The sequence below is a fragment of the Coptis chinensis genome, chromosome 4, assembly GCF_015680905.1.
Source record: "Coptis chinensis isolate HL-2020 chromosome 4, ASM1568090v1, whole genome shotgun sequence".
NCBI classification, from domain to species: domain Eukaryota; kingdom Viridiplantae; phylum Streptophyta; class Magnoliopsida; order Ranunculales; family Ranunculaceae; genus Coptis; species Coptis chinensis.
In genome coordinates, this window is record NC_141459.1 from 93318902 (window position 1) to 93341859 (window position 22958).

Consider the following 22958-nt stretch of genomic DNA (forward strand, 5'->3'; position numbering starts at 1 on the left):
TTCTTCCTCATGTGGGGATAACTCAAACAGGATGCCGAAGAAAGACCTCCGTTAAAATTTCATCCTCTACGTGACCATCTGTGGAACCGATTCTTTTCATCACTCAAAAGGTGTCGAGGTGAGACTAAAATATCGAAGCCCGACCGCACCCAACGATTCAGCGGTAATCGCGAGGCGAAAAGTGAACACCAATCTTTTGGTATCTTCCTCGACACCAAACAGAGCGTCTCTTATATAAAAGAATTCCATTAGTATCGAATATAAGAGGTTGATTGCCTCAACTGTTCACCACTGAATCGAATCGAGAGAGAAAATATGCCACAAGAGTTGGGCTTCACACCGTATGTAACAATTACGTAGTTTCTTTTGAGGCGAGGGATGGCCTTTTCGGATATTATCGATGATGATGATAAAATCTGTCCCAATTCTCTTTGTTATCGTAAGAAGAAGAAGAATAAGAAGCTCGAACAACTACTCAAGTAGCGAAGAAACGGACACACATAAAATGAGTATTTCTTATTAAAAGACTCAAATGGTGCGTAACCAATTCTTCCCACTCCAAAAGATTCCATCTTTACCGTTGCTATTATACAAAAAACAGCTCTCCCCTGCTTCCGCGTGAAACCATAAACCGATCGGTTGTTGAGAGTTGAAACTTGAAACCAAACCCATTTGTTTTAGGTTGGTTCGATCCTTGATTCTGTGTTCTCTCTTTGTCTTCATCGAAAAAGTCGGTAGGATCCACTGCTTTCACAAACAAAGTCAGGTGGATTCATCATCATCCACGCATGTATGCAAGCTGAGTATTTGACTTTGAAAATCTTTCATCAGTTCAGCCAAAGTCCCGACTCCCCACAGACGGCGCCCCTTGTTACAACCAAATTACTGGCAATCTCGCCAATCTCTAACTTTACTCAAATTCACTCTATATTTTGGATCGGCTTTTCCAATTCAATTGCCCTTGCCTACGCATCCATCTTGGGATCAAGCCCGTAGTTCACCTCTCTCTCCTCACCCTTCTATGCCTCTATTGATTGCCCCCTTTTTTCTTTCTCCTCCTTTTCCTTTTTATATCCCTCTCTTAGGTTTTACTCATGGGCATAGTATGGTCCGGGCCTATTCTCTGGGCCCAATACATACTATGGTATGGGCCTTATCTCTTGGGCCAGTACTTATGTGATGCATCCCTGAATATGGCTACTACATCTTTCATCAACCATTTTCTTTCCTTACATATTCTTACTCTTTCTTTCTTGTCAATTCTTCTTGATGCTACACAATCCATGAGTTTTTATTATTCAAAGAAAAAGGGTATGAGGAATTAAGAAAGAAGAAGGGTAGAAGACATTAGAAGAAAAAAGATAAAAGCAGAAATTTAGAAAGTTGGGTTGTTCTCACCAGAGATTGAGTTGTTACTTACTTGGAATAAAAGGTTATGTAAATATTATCATATCCTTTACTGAAATCTCAATAGATATCACGATACTTTGTACTGTATGGGTAACTGGGTATGAAATTCCAAAAACACTCCTCAACAAACCACTTTTGATGACATTTGAAGATTCTAACGGGCGAGACATTGAATCTTGTACTTTTGTGGGGCTGCACAGATGCAACATTTAAAATAAGTTGCACATCCCTTTTTCTTTCTTCTTCTCTCTGCAAAATGGCGTTGGCAAAAACCTTGGAATCATCACCCGAAACCGAAAAGTTCCTCTGCGAAAGATTACTCGACCAAACTGAACCAATATCAGAACGTTTTAGAGCTTTGTTCTCACTTCGTAATCTACGTGGCTCTGGACCACGTGAAGCACTTATTCTTGGTAAGTTTTTTACATCAGTTTTCATTCATCAAGTTTGTTTATTTAATCGTTTTTCATGTTTGTTTGACTGTTTTTGTTGTTGGGCTAAACTTAAACCTGTATTGTTGAGAAAAATGGATGACCCCTTTGACTGTTTAGAGAAGTCATGTGGTATTTTGATTGGTTTGCAGCAACTAGAGATTCTTCAAACCTACTTGCCCATGAGGCAGCATTTGCGTTAGGTCAAATGCAAGATGCGGAAGCGGTTCCTGCTTTAGAAAAGGTTCTTCAGGATCTTTCTTTACACCCCATTGTCCGCCACGAGGTATCTAGTTGTTTCTCAGTTTGCACCTTTGTTTTTTATGTTGTTTTTTTTCTCACACTTTATTTATATTATTTAGGCTGCTGAAGCTCTTGGGGCAATTGGTTTGGAAGGTAACATTCCCCTTCTAGAAAAGACATTGGTGTCAGATCCTGCTCAGGAGGTGAGAGAAACATGTGAGTTGGCTCTTGAAAGAATAGAGCAGCAGAAGAATATTTGTCAAAATGAGGATTCAACAAAAGAGGTAGCATCACCGTTTCTTTCTGTTGATCCAGCCACACCTGCTTCTTGCTGTTCTTCTGTAGATCAACTAAGGTTTGCTTGCATTTAACACGATTCATGGTTATGAAACTTTATACATCCTCATATTCATAGGTTAGTTTGTTAAGTGGTTCTAGTCTTTTTATTTAAGGGAAGTTCTTCTGGATGAAGAGAGAGACATGTATCAGCGATATGCAGCTCTCTTTGCTCTTCGAAATCGTTGTGAAGATGTAGCTGTCAGTGCCATAGTTGATTCGTTAGGTGCTAGAAGTGCTCTTCTGCGACATGAGGTTGGTCAATCTACTATAAATTCCTTTGTTTGACACTACATTTCATGTTATGGCATTGCTAGAACCTATTACTTTCTTATGAATCTATATAGTGGTAAGATTGTATGCACAAAGTATCAGCCATTAGTTCAACTTGTAAAGGGGTGCGTTGTATAAAGTGCTGTATTTTGAGGGAGTGTCATTCTCATTGTAAATGGGATCTAAGGGGAGATTATGTGCTTTTGGGTGTTGGGCTTGATGCTTTTTGTAAGTATTTGGAGTTTCTTTCTTTTGGTAATGGATCAAATCGAAATCAAAGGGGAGTTTATGTCGGGCTGCTTGATGCTTTTTTATCCAAACAAATTTTTGCTAGTATTTTGAGAGGGAAAAAATGTTAGCACAAACATGGATTACTTGGACAACTGGGGCCCACCTTATCCTATTATTGCCTACCGCTCATTATTTTACTTGACCAAATTTAAATTACCAAATGAAATGTTCTACCTTGATGTGTGCTTCATTTTTGGTTGGTCATAGACAAGTGAGAATTTTGGGTTTAGCCAGAGGCAGGTTATCTGAGTAATAGTTACCTCCTGTGGTTAATTGGACCTCAACCTTCCATGCTAATAAATGTTGCATGGGCTTTTTGAAAAAGAGTGGAACACCTATTTCGAGAAAGTGTACAGTTCCGATATGACATTGACTCTTGTGCTACACTTTTGACCTTTATATATATATATATATATATATATATATATAGATAGATATTATTAGAAGTTTTCCTTGTGGCAAGTATGGTGGAACTTATATGCTCCTTATTGAAAATCATTTTACGTGTGTCATAGTATACCCCGTGATGTATTCCATGAAATAAAATAAAATAGCATTTTGTTTAAGAAAGATATTGAAGTCTGTACCCTTCAGGTTACGTGAATCTGACATTTGAAACCCTTGATGGGTTGTGATGCTCGTATCGCTGTCCACGTAACACAGATGCTAATAAGTAGGACCTGATATAAATCATGGTTGTGCACTCATGAACCAACATCTTTTCTAATATGGTTTTTAACATGGCTTTGTGTATTTATAGGTAGCGTATGTCTTAGGCCAGCTTCAAAATAAAGCTGCCACTGCAGCCCTTTCTAGAGTACTTAAGAATGTTAGTGAGCATCCGATGGTTAGACATGAAGCAGCTGAAGCACTTGGATCAATTGCAGGTACCATTTGATGATTGATAGGTTGGTTTATGTGCTCTTCTGATACCTTGATCCAACTACTTGAGGAAACATTGATAATTCTTATAGATGTGCTATATATTGACTGTAATATATTTATTTATGATTTTAGTTCGTATCTTGAAAAAACAAATGCTCTCACTTCATGAATACGTTGATGTAATTTACTTTTCAAAATTATTTCCTTAAAAAAGATTATGTGGAAGGTTGGAACGAGTTACCGAAAATTGAGAGACCATGGTTGAGTTGAATAGGTGACTATGACAAGGCTCCATTAGTGGCACTACACAACATATTAAGGTTTCAGTTTCGGTGATTGGGACCCTGGAGATCATCCTCACAAACATATAACTCTGTTGAAGATTTCTAACATTCACAGAGTGAAGAAAATTCGACAATTGTAGATTTTTTTCCCCTGCAAACATGAACAGGTTAGAGATCTTCAGCTGAGCTGATCTTTTGTGTGAATGGTTTACGTGATGGGAAGATGATCTTCACCCAAATCGGCCTGTAGTCCATCTTGTAGGTGCCATATCAACAGCCATGGATACACTTAGTCCATTTAAAGTATAAATGCTTCTATGAGTGAGATTAAGAAGTCGACTTAAAGTTGTTCACTTGTGTAGTGTGTCTGCACTATTCTTCTTTGTTTAATTGTATAGATATGTCAAAATATAGAAAGATATATTCTTGATTGTTTAATTGACTCCCCAAGTTGGATAAGTTTCTTAGATACCAGAAAGGGTTAACTAGTATTACACCCACCACCCCCCACCCCCTACATGGGAAAATTAGGGTCCCCAAATACACACTAATTGGCTCATCTAGTTGGAGGGGGGTGGGGGGTGTAATACATATGAAGCACGGATACGCCTGTAAGGGTGAAGTATCCGTGTCCGACAAGGATATGCCCCGATACGCGATTTGGAGTATCCGATTTTTTAATTTCCGACACGCGGGGGACAGGCCAGAATATTAATCTCACAAATTTTTTTTGGAACTTCAACAAAAAAAAAACAAGTGAAATAAAATCCAAGATAAGAAGAGATGCAAGAAAAGAAAGATGAAGTGATTAAGTGGTACCTGACTAACTAATTTTAATCTGCAAAAAAAAGGATTTTTTTTTAAAACCTCCATAGATAAATCTTCAATTATATGAAGTAGAATTGCTATTTTAATTTGAATTTGGTGAAAAATGCTCAATTATATAATATTTATATATAAATATTATTCAAACGTATCTATGATGTATCCGTGTCCTAAATTTTTTAAAAATGCCGTGTCCGCGTATCCGTGTCCTAAATTTTTTAAAAATGCCATGTCCGCGTATCCGTGTCGCGTGTCCGTATCCGTGCTTCCTAGTGTAATACTAGCTAACCCTAAGAATTGGTAGATTTTAGCTCTTTGTTCATTCACTCCAGTAGAGACTAGATATAGTTAAACATTAAAGAAGTGGATTAGTGTCGCTCCCTAACACTCCTGACATTATATGATTTTGTTAGTGACATGTAGCATTGGAGTTATCTGGTTTCAATCTGTTATTTTGTAGATAGCCAAAGTGTCGAGCTTCTTGAGGAGTTTGCAAAGGATGCTGAACCCATTGTCTCCCAAAGCTGTGAAGTAGCTCTCAGCATGTTGGAGTTTGAAAGATCTGGAAAGTCCTTTGAGGTATGTGATGCAGAGCTTACTATATACTAAATAGTCCATTTCAGCTGTTTAAAACAAATTGTAATAACGCCGCACTTTGCCATGCAGTATCTCTTCATGCAGACACCTCAGGTGCAATAGCCTGCTCTATCAGACTTTGCCTTGCCTGTTTTTTTATCAGTCAAATGGCAGTAGTGCCATTTACTAGGCATGTGTCAACCAAATTTAGCTAGGATGAGTAATATGCTACGTCTACCCACGCATGGGACACTTGCAATTGATTTTCATATTGGGATTATTTTTAAGTGCCTTCTTGAGAGGAACTTTTCAAATGTACTCTTCAACTTTCTCCATTAGTGTGTTTTATATGTATTAAGCTACAATTTTTTGATATTTCTGTTATTATGTAAGCTACAATAATGTAAAAAAAAAAAAAAAAAAATACAAATAATAACGGACCAACTATTGTCATTTATCTGAAAATAACTAATTTCTAGGTAAACCACAATTATCCGAATATTGCAAAAACTTTGTTCTTCCTCGACATTTTACACTGAACTTTGCAAGGCAACGCATTACTTCAACCCCAAACTGATCGTCTTGTACGTGCTCACCTTAGAAACATCTATGTACTCAATCTACCTACACAATAACGTAGATCTTATCAATCATAAGAAAGACAATTGGCTTCAAGAACATGAACGCGTTTAGATCGTCAGCATTTAGATCTTATTCATCTGCTGGAAAGAACTGCTATTAACAACAATTGGCTTCAAGAACATGAACGCGTTGTTGCATCCTTCCTTGTGAACAAGAACCAACTGGTTATCTACGCTTTCCAGTGCTTTTGCAAACAAGTAAGCAAAGTATTTTGATGTCCTTATTCGACCTTTCATCAGAAACCAAAATTGAAGCTGAAAATCTTGGGGTAATAGTGGAAGGATTCCTGCAGCATCCCCCATAAGCTCCTGAACCTTGGAAAAATGCTCTTCTGAATTAAGACATACAAGTCCCAGTACAGTTACTAATCTAAGGACCAGCAACTGATGGAAGTGCAATGCCTTAGTTTTGTATATACGAGCCCATTCGAATCTCCGTTCTGGCAAAATCTTCCATACAACAGCCAATATGAAGTCATACACGTGTCTTAAGAAAGGAGAAACCTTGGTCTGTTCTGAAGAACCCAGTAGAGCATACTGGTAAGATTCAGACTTTTCTGAATCGACAGACTGAGTGTATATCAACTTCAATGTTAGGAACCAACCCTTTCCTATTTGGCAGGAAGAAGTTAGGAAAAGGAGGCATTCAAGCAGAAGAATCTGGCTTTGAGGATCAGTAGGCAGAAGTGTGTGCAAGAATGAATGTGCCAACGACGAGGCGCTGCTAAATCCCATAACCTTGTATGCAATCAGCATGTCCTTATATGCATGTAGTTCAACAAAGAATCTCTTCCAGGGGCAAACTAGTTATGTTCTATGCCGAATTTCCCATGTCAATTCGTCAATTACTTCATTTGACAAAAAAAGAAATATGATAGCCCATCCAGTATTCATTAGTGAATCCTTGAAGGATTTCAGATTTTCATGAAGAACAAAACCCACTGCCTGCACTGCACTACTTTTTTCCTGACGATTGGTGTCTTTAGAACTTATCATAGAGTCTGTATAATAAAGTGGAGAAAAAGCCTTGTTTATAAACCCCTCTGATAAACCAAAGTTCCTCGGACAGCTTCCATACTTATTATGGAAAATCACTATACCTGAAATCTGAAGTGCAAGGACTGATCACTGAACAAAACAGAATCTTTTCTCCTGATAATTCATTTGAAGCTGTGTCAATATTCCCAGCAGTTTATCACAAACAAAAGAAACTTGAGTTCTCAAGAACTGTTGCGCAAGGGATCTGAACACTGGGCCGCTGATGTAAACCTTTTCGTCAAACCTATGCAGAGACTCTTCATTTGCTCCTTTCAGCCAGGAAGCTTGGCTGTTAAAAGCGAGAAAAACATCCTTACTATTTAGCTTTAACACCCCAAAGCATTTATGACACAGGTCTTTGTAAATCTTGTATTGGCTCGTATTAACAGAGCCCTGAAGGTAGGAAAATAAACAGGAGATTCTTTGCTTCCATGTATTCCAAATGTTGATTAGAACTTGAGAAGAAAAATGGCCCTCAAAAACTACTTTCTCAAAATGCATACTTCTCCATTTGAAGACTGCATCTGAATCATCATCATATCGGCCAATATCTGCCTTCTTATGTGCAGCAAAAGTTTCCACCATAACATTTTGATTCTGAGCCCTTTGGAAGTGTGCACGAATAGTCTTGAAGCTGTAGTTCCGATCTGAAAGAAAGGCTAATTCAGCCCGAACCTCGTCACCATAAGATTTTGAAACCCTGTAAGCAAGTTCCTTTGCTCCATCTAAAAGATTTTCAAGATTGTGAGCATGCTGCATGGACCAGCCACTTCTTTCATCTGTGGAGATAATTTGCACCGCAATGTGAAAGTCCACCAGTTGTGACGACTTTTTATACACTTCCGCTCTTTCAAGCATATAAGCTTCGAGAATACTCAGAATAGTATTTCCTCTGATTCTTTGCAGTTTGGAGGCTTCAACATAGTTTTCATTTTCTATAAGGAAACTGTAAGCATCTTCTGGGAATGTTCTGGCAATTTCTACCACTGATACGATATCTGAAAGCTTATTGATCTTAGATATCCAACTCTTCAGAAAATTCACTTTAGTATCTGTAGGAACCTGTCCGGACCATTTTTTTATGAATGCCCAACCCAACTCAAAAAGATCAACTCTTTTGCAAGAAGACAAGCACTTAGAGAGACATTTTCCTTGAGCATAATTTCTGGCAGCATTGGACAAAGAGCCTGCGAGATCAAAGCAATGACCAGAATCCTCAAATCTGGGTTCACGATATTTCTACAAATATATCTTTGCTGTCCAGAATAAGAAGGAAAGAGACTGTCAGGAATTTCTGTATTGCAGTTTTATATATATAGAAGGAATACTTCCTAACAAATGATGTTTCATTTCAAAGAAAATAGTTCCGGTTTACATCAAATAGGCACAGCCATCGACCTCTCACAGAGGGGATGATCCACAACTGCCTTGTAAGATACAATTTACGACAATTAGATGTTTCTCTCTTTTTTTTCCCCCCGATAATACTACTAGATGTTTCTCTCTCACTTGCACAGTTGCACCACTAGTGCAATTTCTGTTATCTGACAAGAAAACACAACAAACTATAGTCTTTCAGTTCATATGACAAAAGTACACAATAACTTTGGTGATTCACAATAACAGAACCAGGAAACAATTTGTTTTTAGGAGCTAAGAAAACACTAACAACTATAGTATTTATGATATGTAAATGAAAGAAATACTATCTGTTGCTAACACGACAAAAGTAAACGATATTTTTGGTGATTCAGAATAAAAGAATCAGGAAAATAATTTGTTTTTAGGGCAATCAGTAAACGTTCTTAAATTTAAATCAAAATTTAAAAACATCTGTAATTGTGATATTGCTCAAGTGATCAGAAGCAGATACGCGAACAATCAGATAGGTAATAGCACAAGAAATGAGACCACATCAACAATTATTTACTCATAAAGACAATTGATAACTGAAATTCAACGCCAGAAAGATTGACTTAAAATTAATATGAGAACCACACACATGCTTTTTCGTAATTCCCAGACTTCAAGAAGCAAACTACAGAAGATCCAAATTTCCTAATCTCTTCATACAACTCCGCAGCATTAGAAAGACAGGTTGCAGCCATTTCAAAATCTTTGTGCCGCTTGTTTTCTCCTTCCATTTGAAGAGATGCAGCCTGTGCCCATTTCGAGTGGAGACGTCTCCAGATCTTTTGAAGCACAAAAGAGCTGCTTCATAATTACCCTTGTTGAAGAACTGCATTTTCAAAGAGAACAGCATAAGCAACAAAATCAGTAGGCTTGAAAAGGGCTAAAACACACACTGTACCTTCTGACCACGTAAGTTCCATTCTTCCAGCTTACAAAAGTCTACCATGCCAGAACCAAAGGAGAAATCAAGCTCTCCCAGTTTAACAACACCAAGTTTCTTCCAGTAATCAAACAATGGATGAGAAATACTCTCGAAAACCCACAATCTTTGCCTAGTTCTTGTGATTGCCACATAATTCCTTAAGTTCATTACAAAGAGCACTGTGCCTATCCTTATCAAAAGGGGGATATTTAAGTGAACGAGCGTCCAAAAGGTTTTTATGAACCATAAATTCATAGACAACCTCCCATCCAGGTTCCAAAGGAGCTTTCTCAAAAAAATTGTACAAAAGAACATCCTGCAAAAAAAAAACGAATTGTAACATGAACAGGTTAATTTTATGGTCAACTAATCAGATCAGAAATTATCCTACTTACTTGAAACTCCAAACCCTTGCATTCAATTATCGTTAAAACAAGTGCATTCTGTCCTACTTGCTCGCAACTTGTTCTTTAGCACAGTCATCACGCACCAAAATAACTTGTTGGGCTCCAAACGTAATTGCACCATTGCTGTTACCCACATTGGAATGAAATATATTCTTAAGCACATTTTGGTCACAGGATTGAAGAAGAACTGGTAACTCTCCATGCACAAGGCTTGTCTCTGACTCTAGCTTGTCAACAGACTCGGGAAAAAAATGATACAACAATGTCAAAACACTTTGTGCCAAGTTCAAGACTGATGAATGTGTACGGAAATTTTGCTTCAATTTAAAAATCTGATGACCTTTCTGGTCCAACATGAAAGTCTGTATAAAACAAAGACTGGATATCCTGAAATCTGAAATGAACTCCTCTACTGATGGTCTGTGCTGTGTCGCCAGAAAAAACAAATCCCTCCTTTACATTGGAGCAAATGTATTTGAGCAGGGAAAGTTGATTCAATGTGAAATCCTGGACTTCATCTATATAAACAAAATCCATCATTGGGCCACCATATCCTTCAAACCTCAACCGACGCTGAATGTCAATCACCAAATCTGATATGTCAAACTATCCATTGAGTCCTTTCTTTTTCTCATAGTCCATATATAATTTAAATATAATCTGCCTCTTTTTTTCACTTAGAGTAGACTTCCTACTGTTAGAAAGCTTGATATAGTCCTCCTCACTCATCTTTTCATTCGGATCAGCCACGCCCAACCTACATCCACCCTTTATAAAAGAGATAATTTGGGTATATACCAACAGTGGATCCAGTTTCCTGGTATATTTCGCCTTAAAACTGGGCCAATACGAAGTCAGAAAACGTTCAAATCGAACCTCTTTTCCTAGTATAATCTGTTGCTGAGCATGAGTCATGGTAGATCTTTGACCATCAAATATCACCTTCAGATCTTTAAATCTATTGAAGAAAGAGCGACTTAAGCTTCCATCAAGCATCAACAAAAATTTGCGAAGTGAAACAACAATTGGAAAATGTCTTTGTGGCATATTTGTAAAGCTATCAGGGATATCGGAGAACATAGAGAGACTGTCCCCAAGTTCCCACATCTCACCATCACTAGAACCCGCCTGGATTTCCATGCCAAAGATACACCTGGTCCCAAATGAGTGAAGCAAATAAGACATCAAACTTAATACATCAATATCAGTACTTAATATCCGATAAAAAGAAAGGAAGAGTGAGTATATAATTTATATCGAATTGCCAATCTATTGAAAGTATAAAGACAGTAAACTTCTACAGTACGCACAAGAAAGATTCATTTACTTGTGTTTTATAATCTCTATAGCAAAATTTACATGTGGTCAGGAATACTGAAAAGCGGCATTGAAATACTCATTCACCACCTTTCAATCACCTTAATGTTTTAGAAGATGAAGAGCGAACTGAAGTAGTGGTAAGTTTTGCATCACATAGCCAAAAAGTTAGGTTGTCAAAATAAATTGTAACACAAGTGAGAAGTGTTTTCATGAATTTTACATGGTTGAACTGTTCCATAATTCCAGGTCCCAAGCAAGTAATAAACACACCGAACCTTTGAGTTAATTTTATTGAAAATCCTTCCAAATACAAGATCTCTTTTCATGAATTTTACATGGTTGAACTGTTCCATAATTCCAGGTCCCAAGCAAGTAATAGATACACCGAACCTTTGAGTTAATTTTATTGAAAATCCTTCCAAATACAAGATCTCTATTTTTGTTTATTGTTAGTTCTTTTGAAAAGTGAGTTGAGTTTTCAATTTTTAATTAAAATAATTCATCACAACCTACGTAAGGATTAAAGAAATATATATTCTTAGTTATGATAGCATTGGACTCCCTGCTCAAAAAGAAATTAAACCTTCATTATTTGTTTATTTGTTACGAATGATCAAGTTTTGATACTATACCATCCCAAATCACAGAAATTCAATAGGAACTTGTAAGGTCGCTCCAAAACCAGTCCAGTACAACATACCAGCATATAAATATCTGAAAGAGCTAAAACTTGATACTGACACATTTAAGGCCAGAAGAAAATAACTGTAAGAAAGCTACCACCAAAATGTACATCTTGACGTAGGGAAGAACTAACCTTTTAAGCCTATTAATGTAGTCCTTCACACCTGAACAAAGATTTACACTCACAGTTATGAAAATCTGCCTCAACCCATATCCAGCAACAGCATTATTCTCGCAGCGCTTGTTATGATACGAAAACCAGTTAAATGGAACAGTTCCATGTAAAGCTTCTACGAATTCTTGCTCCCTCTTCATCAGTCTCATTATTGATATAATAGTTTTCCCTGTTCCAGACCGGCCTAGCACAAAAGCACTTCTGGGACATTTAACTATCTCTAGTTCTAGATCACTAACTTCGAATGGAAGCTCAATTTCTCTCCCGTCACAAGCTTTTAACAAGTTCTTGACACTAACAGAAGACAACGAATAGAACTTCATCAACAACAAACTTTCATTAACTTTGGAGTTCTCCAGATCAGGCAAGCTTGCTGCACATTTGTACTTGACAAAGTCAGAGCAGATGTTCCAACTCATTGGCACCACAAGAATCCTATGGGAGGCAGAGATTCAGAATGAGTTAGATACAGTTCCGCAACTGTAATACAAATAAAAAATAACCAAGGTGATAATTTTAACAAAGATTTGATTATAATGTATGCCACGCATTGCTAAGTGAGTGCAATAGAAGTAAGGCATGCCATACCCTTCATATTTTTGCTCCATGCAGCGCTTCATGTAATAATCAGAAAATAAATATGTCATTTTTTCAAGCTTCACCACAACATTGGGAATTTCCACAAGTGGCAAGACATCCCAAATCTTCAAAACCTGAATAAACTTTGATTCAGTTGCAATGTCTGTAGTACAGACAAGATATAATCCATGTACTTTGTATAATTTTACGTATTTGCACAAAGATGGGCTCAAAGCATAAAAGAATCTATGCCTTGGACGCCAACCGCCAGCTAGCTTCAACAAAAAACCCAGCACGATTTGCTTGATAAAGAGAGTCTTCAATGCAACAAAAGACCTTTTGAAATCATCGCTGAAAATCATCTGCATATAAAAGTTAATTTCATCAGCTTCTTTATATATATATTTACTTTTTGAAGAACAGAAATGGTACCAAGGCACCTGTAGTATCAGGTTATAGAAAATTATTTACACTTGTAATATGTACTATCACAAAGTTTAATCTGTAAAGCAGTACACTAGACAGTATTTACTGGACGATGTTGAAATAAACACCCTTCCCGTGGGTGGTGGGTCGGTGAGAGACCCTTGCCAGTTTATTAAAATTCAAAAGGGCACATTCAAAATGTCAACATAGAAACGATCGAAACAGGTTCTTGGATACAAGACAATGAAGTAGCAAAAAAATAAGAATCCAAGAGTACAACAAAAACAATGTGATGCACAAGATGTGGTAAGAGTCAGGTCCTCGAGTAAAATTATCCTACAAACCTTCCACTTTTTATGATTGAATAGCACAGATTCCTGATTCAGCAAATCATTGAGCTCATCGAGTTCACGCTTGACATCTAGTATGACCGCAGCTAGGTCTTTATCCTCCCCAGCATGAAAAATACATCCACGTTCCTCTGCATCAACAACAAGATCTTTCCAGATTGAGTGACTTTTCACTAAAGTTGACCGATTCCCAAGAATCCAGAGGCAATGCCTTACATAAAAGAAAATAAAAGGGCTCAGTAGCGACCTACAGCAAAATAGTAGCCAATAAACATCTAAGTACTTAACATCATTAGAAATTTGGAATTAAATCAATTAATAGACACCTTGCCCTTGTCAAAGAAGCACTTGTAAGATATCGATCAGAAAGAAGCCCAACAGAGCCACTCTCATTGCACCTGACAGTCGATATAATAATTACATCCACCTCACAGCTTTGAATTTCGTCTGACGACCTAACCCATAGAGAAATTTCAGAGTTAGACTCAATTCTGTCAGATAACATTTCTTGAATTAGTTGAACTTGTGCTTTATAAGGTGATATTACACCAATGCTTAGCTTTCCTCCAGAATTTACACGAGCTGTAGAAGATGGCTAAAACATCTAAGCTTTCGAAAAATTAATTTACAATAAAATAATGCCAACAAAAAGTGTTGAGTGAAAATGAAATAAATTAAATCCCAATAAATAAAAAATGCAACGCCAGTGTCCGTTTGGTTAGCAGATTTGGATCTCCCTCTAAATCTTTTTCTAAATGGCCTCAAATGAGTCGTTTAACAATTTATTTTGCAACAAGTATGGATAACGTACCTCGAAATAACTTCGTCAGAATCTTAATAACAACTGCTGCCTCAACAATATTCTTCCAGTCTTCTCCATGATCATTACTTATTTCCTTCCCATCGGCAAAATCTATAAATGAGTAGGCCTTGTAAATGTGTTCAGGAAGTTGACAATTAAAACGAATTCTACTTATATCATCTGGATCATTCAAAAGTTGGCCACTGAAAAGCCTTTTGCTTGGGAAACAGCTGATCCCATGATGCATCCTGTACTGTATGTCAATAAGTTTCTTTGGAGGGCACAATGATCCCACCCTTGTGAAAAGGCTTCTTGCAAAGCCAACAGCTTCAGATATCTGAAAATAGTACCAAAATCTTGCTTTGGAACGGTATTCAAGTATTGATGCATTTCTAAAGTTGAAAAAGAAAAAATTGCAAACATAGACCAACCTGGCTTTTAAAGGTTCTCTGGAATTCATAATCATTCCCCATAAGAAGAACATGCCTCAATCCCTTGAGCTGTAAGGGTAATACTGACTCCCATTCTTTAATAAGATCAGCATTATCCATAATAAGTACAGCCACCGAACCACATCCTTTCAACGATAATAACCTTGCGACAGAGCAGAAAATCAAAGGAGATTTGTCCAGACAAAATAATCGGTTGCACTGTTTTTCAGTGGTATTTGGTATTCTACGACCGTGTTTCAGCATATTTAAAATATCAGGTCTTATAAAAGCGAGGTCACCAGTATTTTTATAGTGTTCCTCACTATTCTCACCAAATACTACGATATCTTTCAAATTATACCCACCATGACATCTATTAACAATCTTCACAAAATGTGAAGCAATGTCTACCACGGAGAACTTTGCTGGAACACATAAAATAACTCTACACTTGAGGTTCAAAGCAGCCAGTGCAGTAATACATGCAATTTCAGATTTTCCTGTACCAGGTAATCCAGAGATGCAACGCATGGAGAGTGAGTGATTACACCTGATAGGAGAAACAAGAAAACGAACAGCATCGATTTGTGACTCGTTCAGTTTGCTGACAATCTTTTCATGAAGAATATCCTCAGTTTGAAAAGATGTCCATGTGCATGAGCATGATTCAAGGTCCTGCACTAACCAGTTCAGTCATGAGAGACAGACAAAATCCTACAACTGAAGAAACTTTGCATATTGCTATGAGCAAAAGCATAATTTAAGTACATATAAAATTTCATGTTTAAAATCAAACTGTTTTACTTACCAAGCTTTTACGGCACAATGCCTTCTTGATCAAATTTAAATTGAGATGGGGATCAGTCGTATCCACATTCAAGGTGGTCCGAATGTGACTTGTTTCAGTAAAATTCATTAGGTAAATTGCCACATATGAGCTACCACCTCCTTTAATTTCTTCACTGCCAAATTTACCTAACTTGCCCCACTGTTTTCCATTACCATTACCAATCAAATCTACAACAGCCAAACAAGAAGGTCTTATCCCCTGCCGTATCTCTTCATAGTCTTTGGGTACTGAAGTAGACAACAGAACAATATCACCAACCTTGGGCTCATAGTGGCCCCTCCGCTCACCATTATAAAGAGAAAAACTGAAAATGTTATTTCCGTCATTTGTGAATCCTTCAGAAACATTGCACCTCTCCACAATCATCCCAACAAAAGGAGCATCAGATACCGCAAATAAGCATGTTGATAATACTGATCTGGCTTCCTCAATTAGAGGATAGCAGAACGATTCCAGGTAATGATTAACATATGAGAATTCTGTCGGAATAAGTCCTACCTGAGAAAATGTGAAATATCTGAATCAACAAGATACCTAACCAGAAAGATACTATAACATACATGAGAATGAGTTTGAAACAAGCAAACTTAATAGCATATGGCACCATAGTTGAAATAAATCAAAATTTTCGATTACCATTTACAAGCTTGATAACCATCATTACTTAACAATGTTATATTCCGGTTATGAAAATAGTACTTTCAGTAGGTTGTAGCTGGACATCTTATTTGTAACCAAATTTGAGGAAGAGGCTTTATTACAGTAGTACCCAGAAACTACTACCACAAAGCGTCTTTGAAGATCGACATATAGATTCTATGATCTTATAAGGTTATCAGTATCATTCACCAAACCTATTTCACTTGGAATGACTCCTAAGAGAACATAAAGTGTTATGACAAATTGACAACCACAGTCGTAATTGATCTCCTTGGAATGTAAAGTTACTCTACATCCACAGGCAAAGAGTAGCCCTTCATGCCTTATACACTACAAAGTTCAAAACTTGAGAGAACTTGTGTTGTGAGTCAGGATCCTTTGATATATAATGTTAGCACATCAAGCAAAAATCCATGCATGATCCCTTTCAACATTTTGGGGAAAAATTCTAGGAAAAATGGTGTACGACAAGTAGAAATAACAAAGAGAAGTGGGGATCAAACCTTATCTTTGGAAAGATCTTTGTTGGTTATGTCATCAATTGACCAACCCAAGATAATATCAACAATTTCCTTGTTACTTTTACTTTCACACATCTCGTATATCTATGTTTCAGCCTAGTTAACAATGATTTTGATTCTAAGAAGAAGAAGCTAAGAATCAAGAATGCTGGAAGCCCAAGACTTAGAATCTTAGATTATAATGTCTAGCTTATAACAAGCAAAGAAGCTGTATGGACGTTAAAACGATTAGAGTAAAAGATAATTTATTCCAACCTTAATTACTGACTGTGCTTTCTGGCATGCACAGTTCTCGACAAGTCTAGATTATAGAGAAGAAACTGAAGAGGCAAAGGTCACACTTAGTCATGACTCATGAGGAGGCAATGAGTCTAGACTCTCTGTAGTATGTCTTGAGTGCATTATTTATTTATTTGTATCCAAGTTCTCACAAAAATGGATGAACCAGTTCACCTCTTGTCCACCAGCCTTAATTACTGATAGTCCCTTATTCTAAGGATTTAGGAGAGTGAATCAGTGAGAACTTGTACAAAAAAAGCCTAAAAGGAACTCAGGCAGGCACACGTACGTGTAACTAGGAAATACAGTTCCTCAAGTTGGCACACCACTTGTTGAGTTGTTGTTCAAGGGTAGCGAATTATCAGCACCCAACTAAACCGTGACAAATGGCAAATATATTGAATTTCCAACCAAACAAACAAACAAAAAAATGGAGTCGATTCATTTCTGAAGATTTAATCTGCTTGCCAATTATTTAACTTCTTATATCTCAGTTACAAGATACTGTTTCTATTGTTGTTCAGTTTTTTGTGCCATACAAATGCATATTCTTGATTCAAACATATAACACCCTACCGGAAGAGGCGTATGGTTGTTATGCAAACCGAGATCTTGATTTAGCTAAAGCTTTCCGAGATATCAAAATACAGTAGTGTTCAATTAGTAACTAATCTAAGGCATACACGAGAAAACATAGCTTCCTCATCTTTTGCATGCTAGTATCATCACCTCTTGTTTCAATCACAAGCAGGAGATGTTACAGGAAGTCAGGAACCCTCACCGATTACAAATCGCATATTTATGAATGTCTAAGAATTACAAATTGTATCATCCTTGAATCAATTTGCAGCTAGATGATCGGATACAGGATATAAAATTCAAACCTTCGCTCCAATGCATCCTATCCCAGCATAAGCAAGCAAACTATTCAGATAATAGGTAAACTTTCAACTCTATATGGGATTTGGAAACAAAGATCATATGGAATCGTCTTTGCAGTCAAACGGACAAGTACAAGAAAATATAGGAAAGTAGAAACATGAACCTAGATCATATAAAATGGAGCTAAAATAAATAAATAAAAACTATGCAAAATGGTTTTTTATGCAATCTGAGGCACGTTTCAACCAGTAAATTCTTTGTTTCTTTAAGCCCTCATTGGTATGAACTGGTATTTGTTCTTCATAAGTTTTTCTTCTCGTCGTATTTTCCTCTTCAACTTCACCCTACAGTCCCACTGTCCCACCACTCCCTTTCTCTGTGAAGCCTCTGGATAACATGCAGTTCATGAAGATACCTCATAATACCTACAACACTCCCATGTCCTAACTTGTTTTGGACAAAAAAATTGAGGGTCAGTACACATGCTCACAACTCTAGTAAGCTTCCGAGATAGAGGGTCGGTCAAGCTAAAGTGAACTGCTATATAATCTTTCTGAGTATGAGAAAATGAAAGATGCAAAACGAATGAAAAGTGACGAGTTTACATGATTCAACATTTGATAGGTCAAGACATCTTTTGTTCACAATGTTCCACGCTACAGGTCATCTCATCCTTGCCGTAAGAGAACAAACATGGCCAAGCTACCAGGTTGACTAATGGGATTAAGAGTTCGCAACAATATAACAAGAAGATGCTATATAACTTTCTGATAATTACAGGAGGAAATTGTACGAGGGATTTTATAATTTGATTTTACAACAAATCAAGATTTAAAATTGATATACACAGTTTAAGGACTAGCTGATACTTCTTAATCAAAAGTCTGATGGTGGAGTCCTTCCGCAGTTGAAGGTCATACATATTACAGTCACGGGAAAGATCACTCACCAGGCCTTGCTCAACTGAACAGACCGCAATTACATTGCTGGTACTGGAGGAGAACTGTCCTTGTTGCCAAGATCATGTAAATATTACATTGAACAACAAACGGCATGATTCTGCTCACGAAAAAAATTCTTGTTTGATTTGAATTTCAAAATATGACCACAGCAACCACCTATCTGCATGATAAAAACAAGAAGTGAGAAACATTACAATTTTAGGGTGGAATTGTGCACAAAAACTTGATTTCCTGGGAATTCCCTTTTGTTGGAGAGTTTCTACAACGTAACTAGCGCTCTGTTTCATAATAGTGCTCTTGATGAGAAAACTTTTATCGGGGACATCTCTTGAGGAGCAGAAAACTTTTCAGGACTCAACCCATCTCAAAAGCAAATCTAAGAAATTGGAATTCCTATTATCATACAAAAATTCTCCAGAATAGAATAGTTCCCAGGGATATCCTTCCGTGTTAATCAAATCCAGCATTAACCTCACAAAGAAATTCTAAAAGCAGAACAAACACAACGTCAAGTCCTCTGGGAATAGTCGAATGTAACTTATCCTTTGAAGATGATGCTTAAGAAGAGCATAGGTTCTCAGTTAATTGAGGACTATATGAAATGATGTGCATGTATACACTTTTGGTAATGTCATGATTTGGTAAACATTCAAATCATCAAATCTTTAAGAGATCTACACATCCAACCATCACAAGATCAATATATATGTCGTAACTGTTTCTAGTCAAATGCATAAGAAAACCAAGCACATCATGAACTTGATAAGATCCCTTTCCCTTGCATGAGTGATTTCCATAAAGGTCAATAGTCGATAGAATCCATTCCAACGCTGGAAGAATCACATAGTGGAGCTCTGATACCCGACTTGATAATTTTGCTAATTGTAAATTCTGTTTAGATTTTTGTTTTCATATAATAATGAATCAAGTCTGTTAATAACAAAATTGAGTACTAGTTATTAGGTAAGCATGACTGATTCTCCATGTAGACATTCGAACATAGAAAATGTATACAGAGATGACAAATGGAAAAACAACATATGCACTCTATACCACATGACAAAAGAGGAAGGAAATGGTATTGTGTACATTAAGCATCAAAGATATCATACCTTATGAAATATAAAATCAAATTATCATTTGTAGTTGGTGCAGTAGGATGCTGCTGCGTTCAGAATCTTATATACACATCATGTTGAGGTACAATTTGCTCAAGTATTTGAATGTTAAAGATACGGATCTTGCCATCTCCACTCCACGCAATCATCAAAGTCGAAACTGCTAGCACAGTCTAACAGCGCATTCTGCTGATGTTCATACCGGCATATATAATTCAATCCAACAAGAAGCTCACAGATAGCTGCCTCTGTCTTTTCTCTGTCTGCAAAATACAAAGTCTGGAGCAAAAGAACATTTGTCTTTGCAATAATTTGTTGTTGCTCCAAGTTACGCTCCGTTTGCCATCTGATCATGTTATGTGCCAACGGCGCACGCAAGCCATCTCTGCTTCTTTTCGAGTGTTTCCTTCCATTCATGAGCAAGGGGAGCATCATATATGGACAAGTTCTTAGCATAAGACTTGAGATTTGTCCTCAGCGACATTCTTAAGCTTGTTGGTAACATTTGATAAAGATCATCTCTAGCTTCATCACCAACTAAGTGTGGGTACCGCAGCAGCTTCTCTATAACTATAATGATGTTTGCATAGTGCAAAGCAAGAGCAGAACCTCCAACAGTTGAAGCCGAAGCATATACCATTAACCTACTCTTGGGGCGGAAAGGAGACTTGCCAGTGCTGGTAATACCGCATACTGTACCTGATTGTCTTTGATCTCCGCTGAAAGAATCACTCATTTCAACCATATTAGAGCAATCAGGTGGATAACAATGCTCTCTTCTCAACCCATTACCAGCGACGCAACAACCGAAAGTCTGGCTATCTTGACCTTCATGCTCGATATCATCATCTGCTGTTACCGAAGCTGAACTGCTAAAACGAAGGCATTCTGTAAAAAGCCTCCCAGGGCTAGCTCCGCATGGAAAAGTGACATTTTCTGGACTGAAGGAAGGGACTGTACTTCTTTGTGGTGTCAGCCCAGGTCGAGCAGGTGTCCCCTTTCTCTCTGCTGGAATTCTCGCCATTGGTCCTGAATTATAAGCACTGGACCTGCTAGAAGCTGACTGATGTAATGGTCCTGAAGCCATTTGACGATTCCGTCGGACATCTATAGGACCAGAAAGCAGTCCGCTTCTGTTCTGAACAAAAGAAGACCCTACTGCCGAATAAAACTCCGACAAACACCCAGCAGACTCGACCCGTACGACAGAATCCCCAAATAGAGTACATAACCGAGCAAAGATCGTACAAATTGTCCTAGCCAACAACCCAACAATCTTATCATAAGTCTGATTCCACAACGAAACATCTTTAAGATGCCTAACATCCTGCTTATGCCACGTCAATTTCTGCTCAAACACTCTCCGACTCTCCTCATGTTGATTCTGCTGAAGCTTCTTTGACGTCTGTTCCAACTCATTCAAAACTTGACTCTCATTATAAAGATTCGACGTAGAATTCACATACCTCTCCATTTTCCTTACCATCCCTTCCATATCCTTAACCAAAAACCCCAACTCCTTAACATCAATAACCCCACTCATTATATCCCCAAAAACATGCTCAAACCCATGCAATGCAGGCTCCACACACCGTTTCCCTAATCGCGCGACAACACCCACAATCCTATTCAAATCATCTAGTTTCTCAGCAATAACTAACTCAACAAGGTAAGACTCTTCATCCGAAACGACATTTACCACCCCTTCGGATTTCAAAATCTCAGTTTTCAGTCTAGTGATTTCTCTATCAGTTAATGATTTGTGTAGGTGTATCACTCTGGACATAACATTTGCTACTTCAAATGATAGGATACCAATTTTCCTTTGCTGTTGCTGTTGTTGTTGTTCATTTTTTTTACTAGTAGTAAAAGTGAGTTTCTTGTTTTTTGAAGATGGGTCTAGAAATAAAGCTTGTTTGAGATTTGAACTTACTTGATTTCCCATCTTCAATAACCAAGCTTCTGCAACCATCTCTCTCTAAAACTAGTTCAAAAAAGTTTCTTCTTCACTCACTAGTACAGCCTATAAAAATTCCGGAATTATCGGAAAATATATTTTATTTTAAAATATTTTAAAATATATTTTAGAAGAATCTTGAATTTTGAAACCGGGTAACTAGGATATATCTGTCGCTACTGAAAACTCCAAAACCCTGTCTCTCTGCTGTTTCCGTATCTAGTCCATAGATCTGTTACTTTAACACGTCAGCCACACGATCTCAGATCCACTGGCCGCGTGAACGAGTTGTAATTGATTTCACAAGAGCACTCGAGTTTGTATAGCGTGCGTTTCAGAGTTGTAATTAAATGATTTGGTGTTCAGAGAAAAAGAGTGAGAGTGTTGGGAATGGAGTGGAGGGAAAACAGAGGACAGCTTTTCTATCACCTTCACTCACTCTCTTTCTTCAAATTGTAATAGTCATCTGATTATTATTGCCTAATCTAACCTAATCTTTTACTTCCCGAAAATGCCCATACGCCCGTCGTTTTCCAAAGGTTTAATAACGCTGTGGGTGAAACTCATGAACATTTTTTGAATACAACAGGGAACGTGGGTAGTTGTATTTCTACAACAAGGATGTTAATGTAATTTGGTCAACCATATTTATTGAATGAAACGAAATATTCAATTTAAAATAGTAACCAAATATTAGAAGAAAAGAATAAAATTCGATTGGATATTTTAAGATCATTTAAAGTTACCTACTGTCCTACTCCTCTTTAACCTCTCCAACCACCTACGCCATTGGTGATACTAACTTGGTAGGAGAATTAATACATACTAATATATGAAAATATCATGCCAACATGGCTAGTTGCATTCACACCAACTATTTTTTATTTCGATCAATGCCTTCATTGTATACATGTTCGAAAGTTGGATATGAAAATATAATATAATATATTCCGTTTACACGCATTTTTTTTTTCAAGAGATAATTAA

The 22958-nt window shown here is 37.3% G+C and overlaps 3 protein-coding genes across 4 annotated transcripts; 1 reads left to right on the forward strand and 2 right to left on the reverse strand.

Annotated features, from left to right (window-relative positions):
• The first annotated feature begins 1228 nt into the window (after positions 1-1228).
• Positions 1229-5929, forward strand: LOC147505734 (deoxyhypusine hydroxylase-B-like). 2 transcript variants are annotated; one of them, XR_015193453.1, is made up of 8 exons: positions 1229-1366; positions 1542-1823; positions 1994-2127; positions 2204-2439; positions 2537-2675; positions 3745-3892; positions 5439-5557; positions 5645-5929. XR_015193453.1 is itself a non-coding variant. In XM_086558201.1 (8 exons), exons 2-8 carry the CDS (start codon positions 1667-1669, stop codon positions 5675-5677), a joined length of 945 nt encoding a protein of 314 aa, XP_086414327.1. In that variant the 5' UTR covers positions 1229-1366; positions 1542-1666; the 3' UTR covers positions 5678-5929. The 2 variants fall into 2 exon arrangements, 1 of the variants encoding a protein (XP_086414327.1); XM_086558201.1 differs by having other exon boundaries at positions 3745-3871.
• A 78-nt stretch (positions 5930-6007) lies between these two features.
• Positions 6008-17010, reverse strand: LOC147505735 (uncharacterized). The gene is made up of 13 exons (XM_086605618.1): positions 16756-17010; positions 15551-16090; positions 14743-15417; positions 14321-14648; positions 13836-14091; positions 13504-13756; positions 12943-13095; positions 12743-12867; positions 12113-12589; positions 9964-11128; positions 9545-9884; positions 9236-9472; positions 6008-8489 (listed from the first exon to the last, which is right to left on the reverse strand). Exons 1-10 carry the CDS (start codon positions 16846-16848, stop codon positions 10582-10584), a joined length of 3447 nt encoding a protein of 1148 aa, XP_086461744.1. The 5' UTR covers positions 16849-17010; the 3' UTR covers positions 6008-8489; positions 9236-9472; positions 9545-9884; positions 9964-10581.
• A 1659-nt stretch (positions 17011-18669) lies between these two features.
• On the reverse strand, positions 18670-22433 carry LOC147505736 (uncharacterized). The gene is given in 3 exon segments (XM_086558200.1): positions 18670-19056; positions 20009-20386; positions 20388-22433. Coding segments are annotated over 2 exon segments (1863 nt in total). The 5' UTR covers positions 21987-22433; the 3' UTR covers positions 18670-19056; positions 20009-20122.
• Positions 22434-22958: the final 525 nt, after the last annotated feature.

Bases quoted from the DNA above. Each gene is read 5' to 3' on its own strand.
- LOC147505735 (XM_086605618.1), bottom strand. From the start codon at position 16,848: ATGTGTGAAAGTAAAAGTAACAAGGAAATTGTTGATATTATCTTGGGT. The intron at 14,092-14,320 runs GTACGTTATCCA...CATCTTCTACAG, and splicing joins TCTGACGAAGTTATTTCGAG to CTCGTGTAAATTCTGGAGGA. The intron at 12,590-12,742 runs GTATGGCATGCC...TGCCTCCCATAG, and splicing joins ATGGAGCAAAAATATGAAGG to GATTCTTGTGGTGCCAATGA.
- LOC147505734 (XM_086558201.1), top strand. From the start codon at position 1,667: ATGGCGTTGGCAAAAACCTTGGAATCATCACCCGAAACCGAAAAGTTC. The intron at 1,824-1,993 runs GTAAGTTTTTTA...ATTGGTTTGCAG, and splicing joins ACGTGAAGCACTTATTCTTG to CAACTAGAGATTCTTCAAAC. The intron at 2,676-3,744 runs GTTGGTCAATCT...GTGTATTTATAG, and splicing joins GTGCTCTTCTGCGACATGAG to GTAGCGTATGTCTTAGGCCA.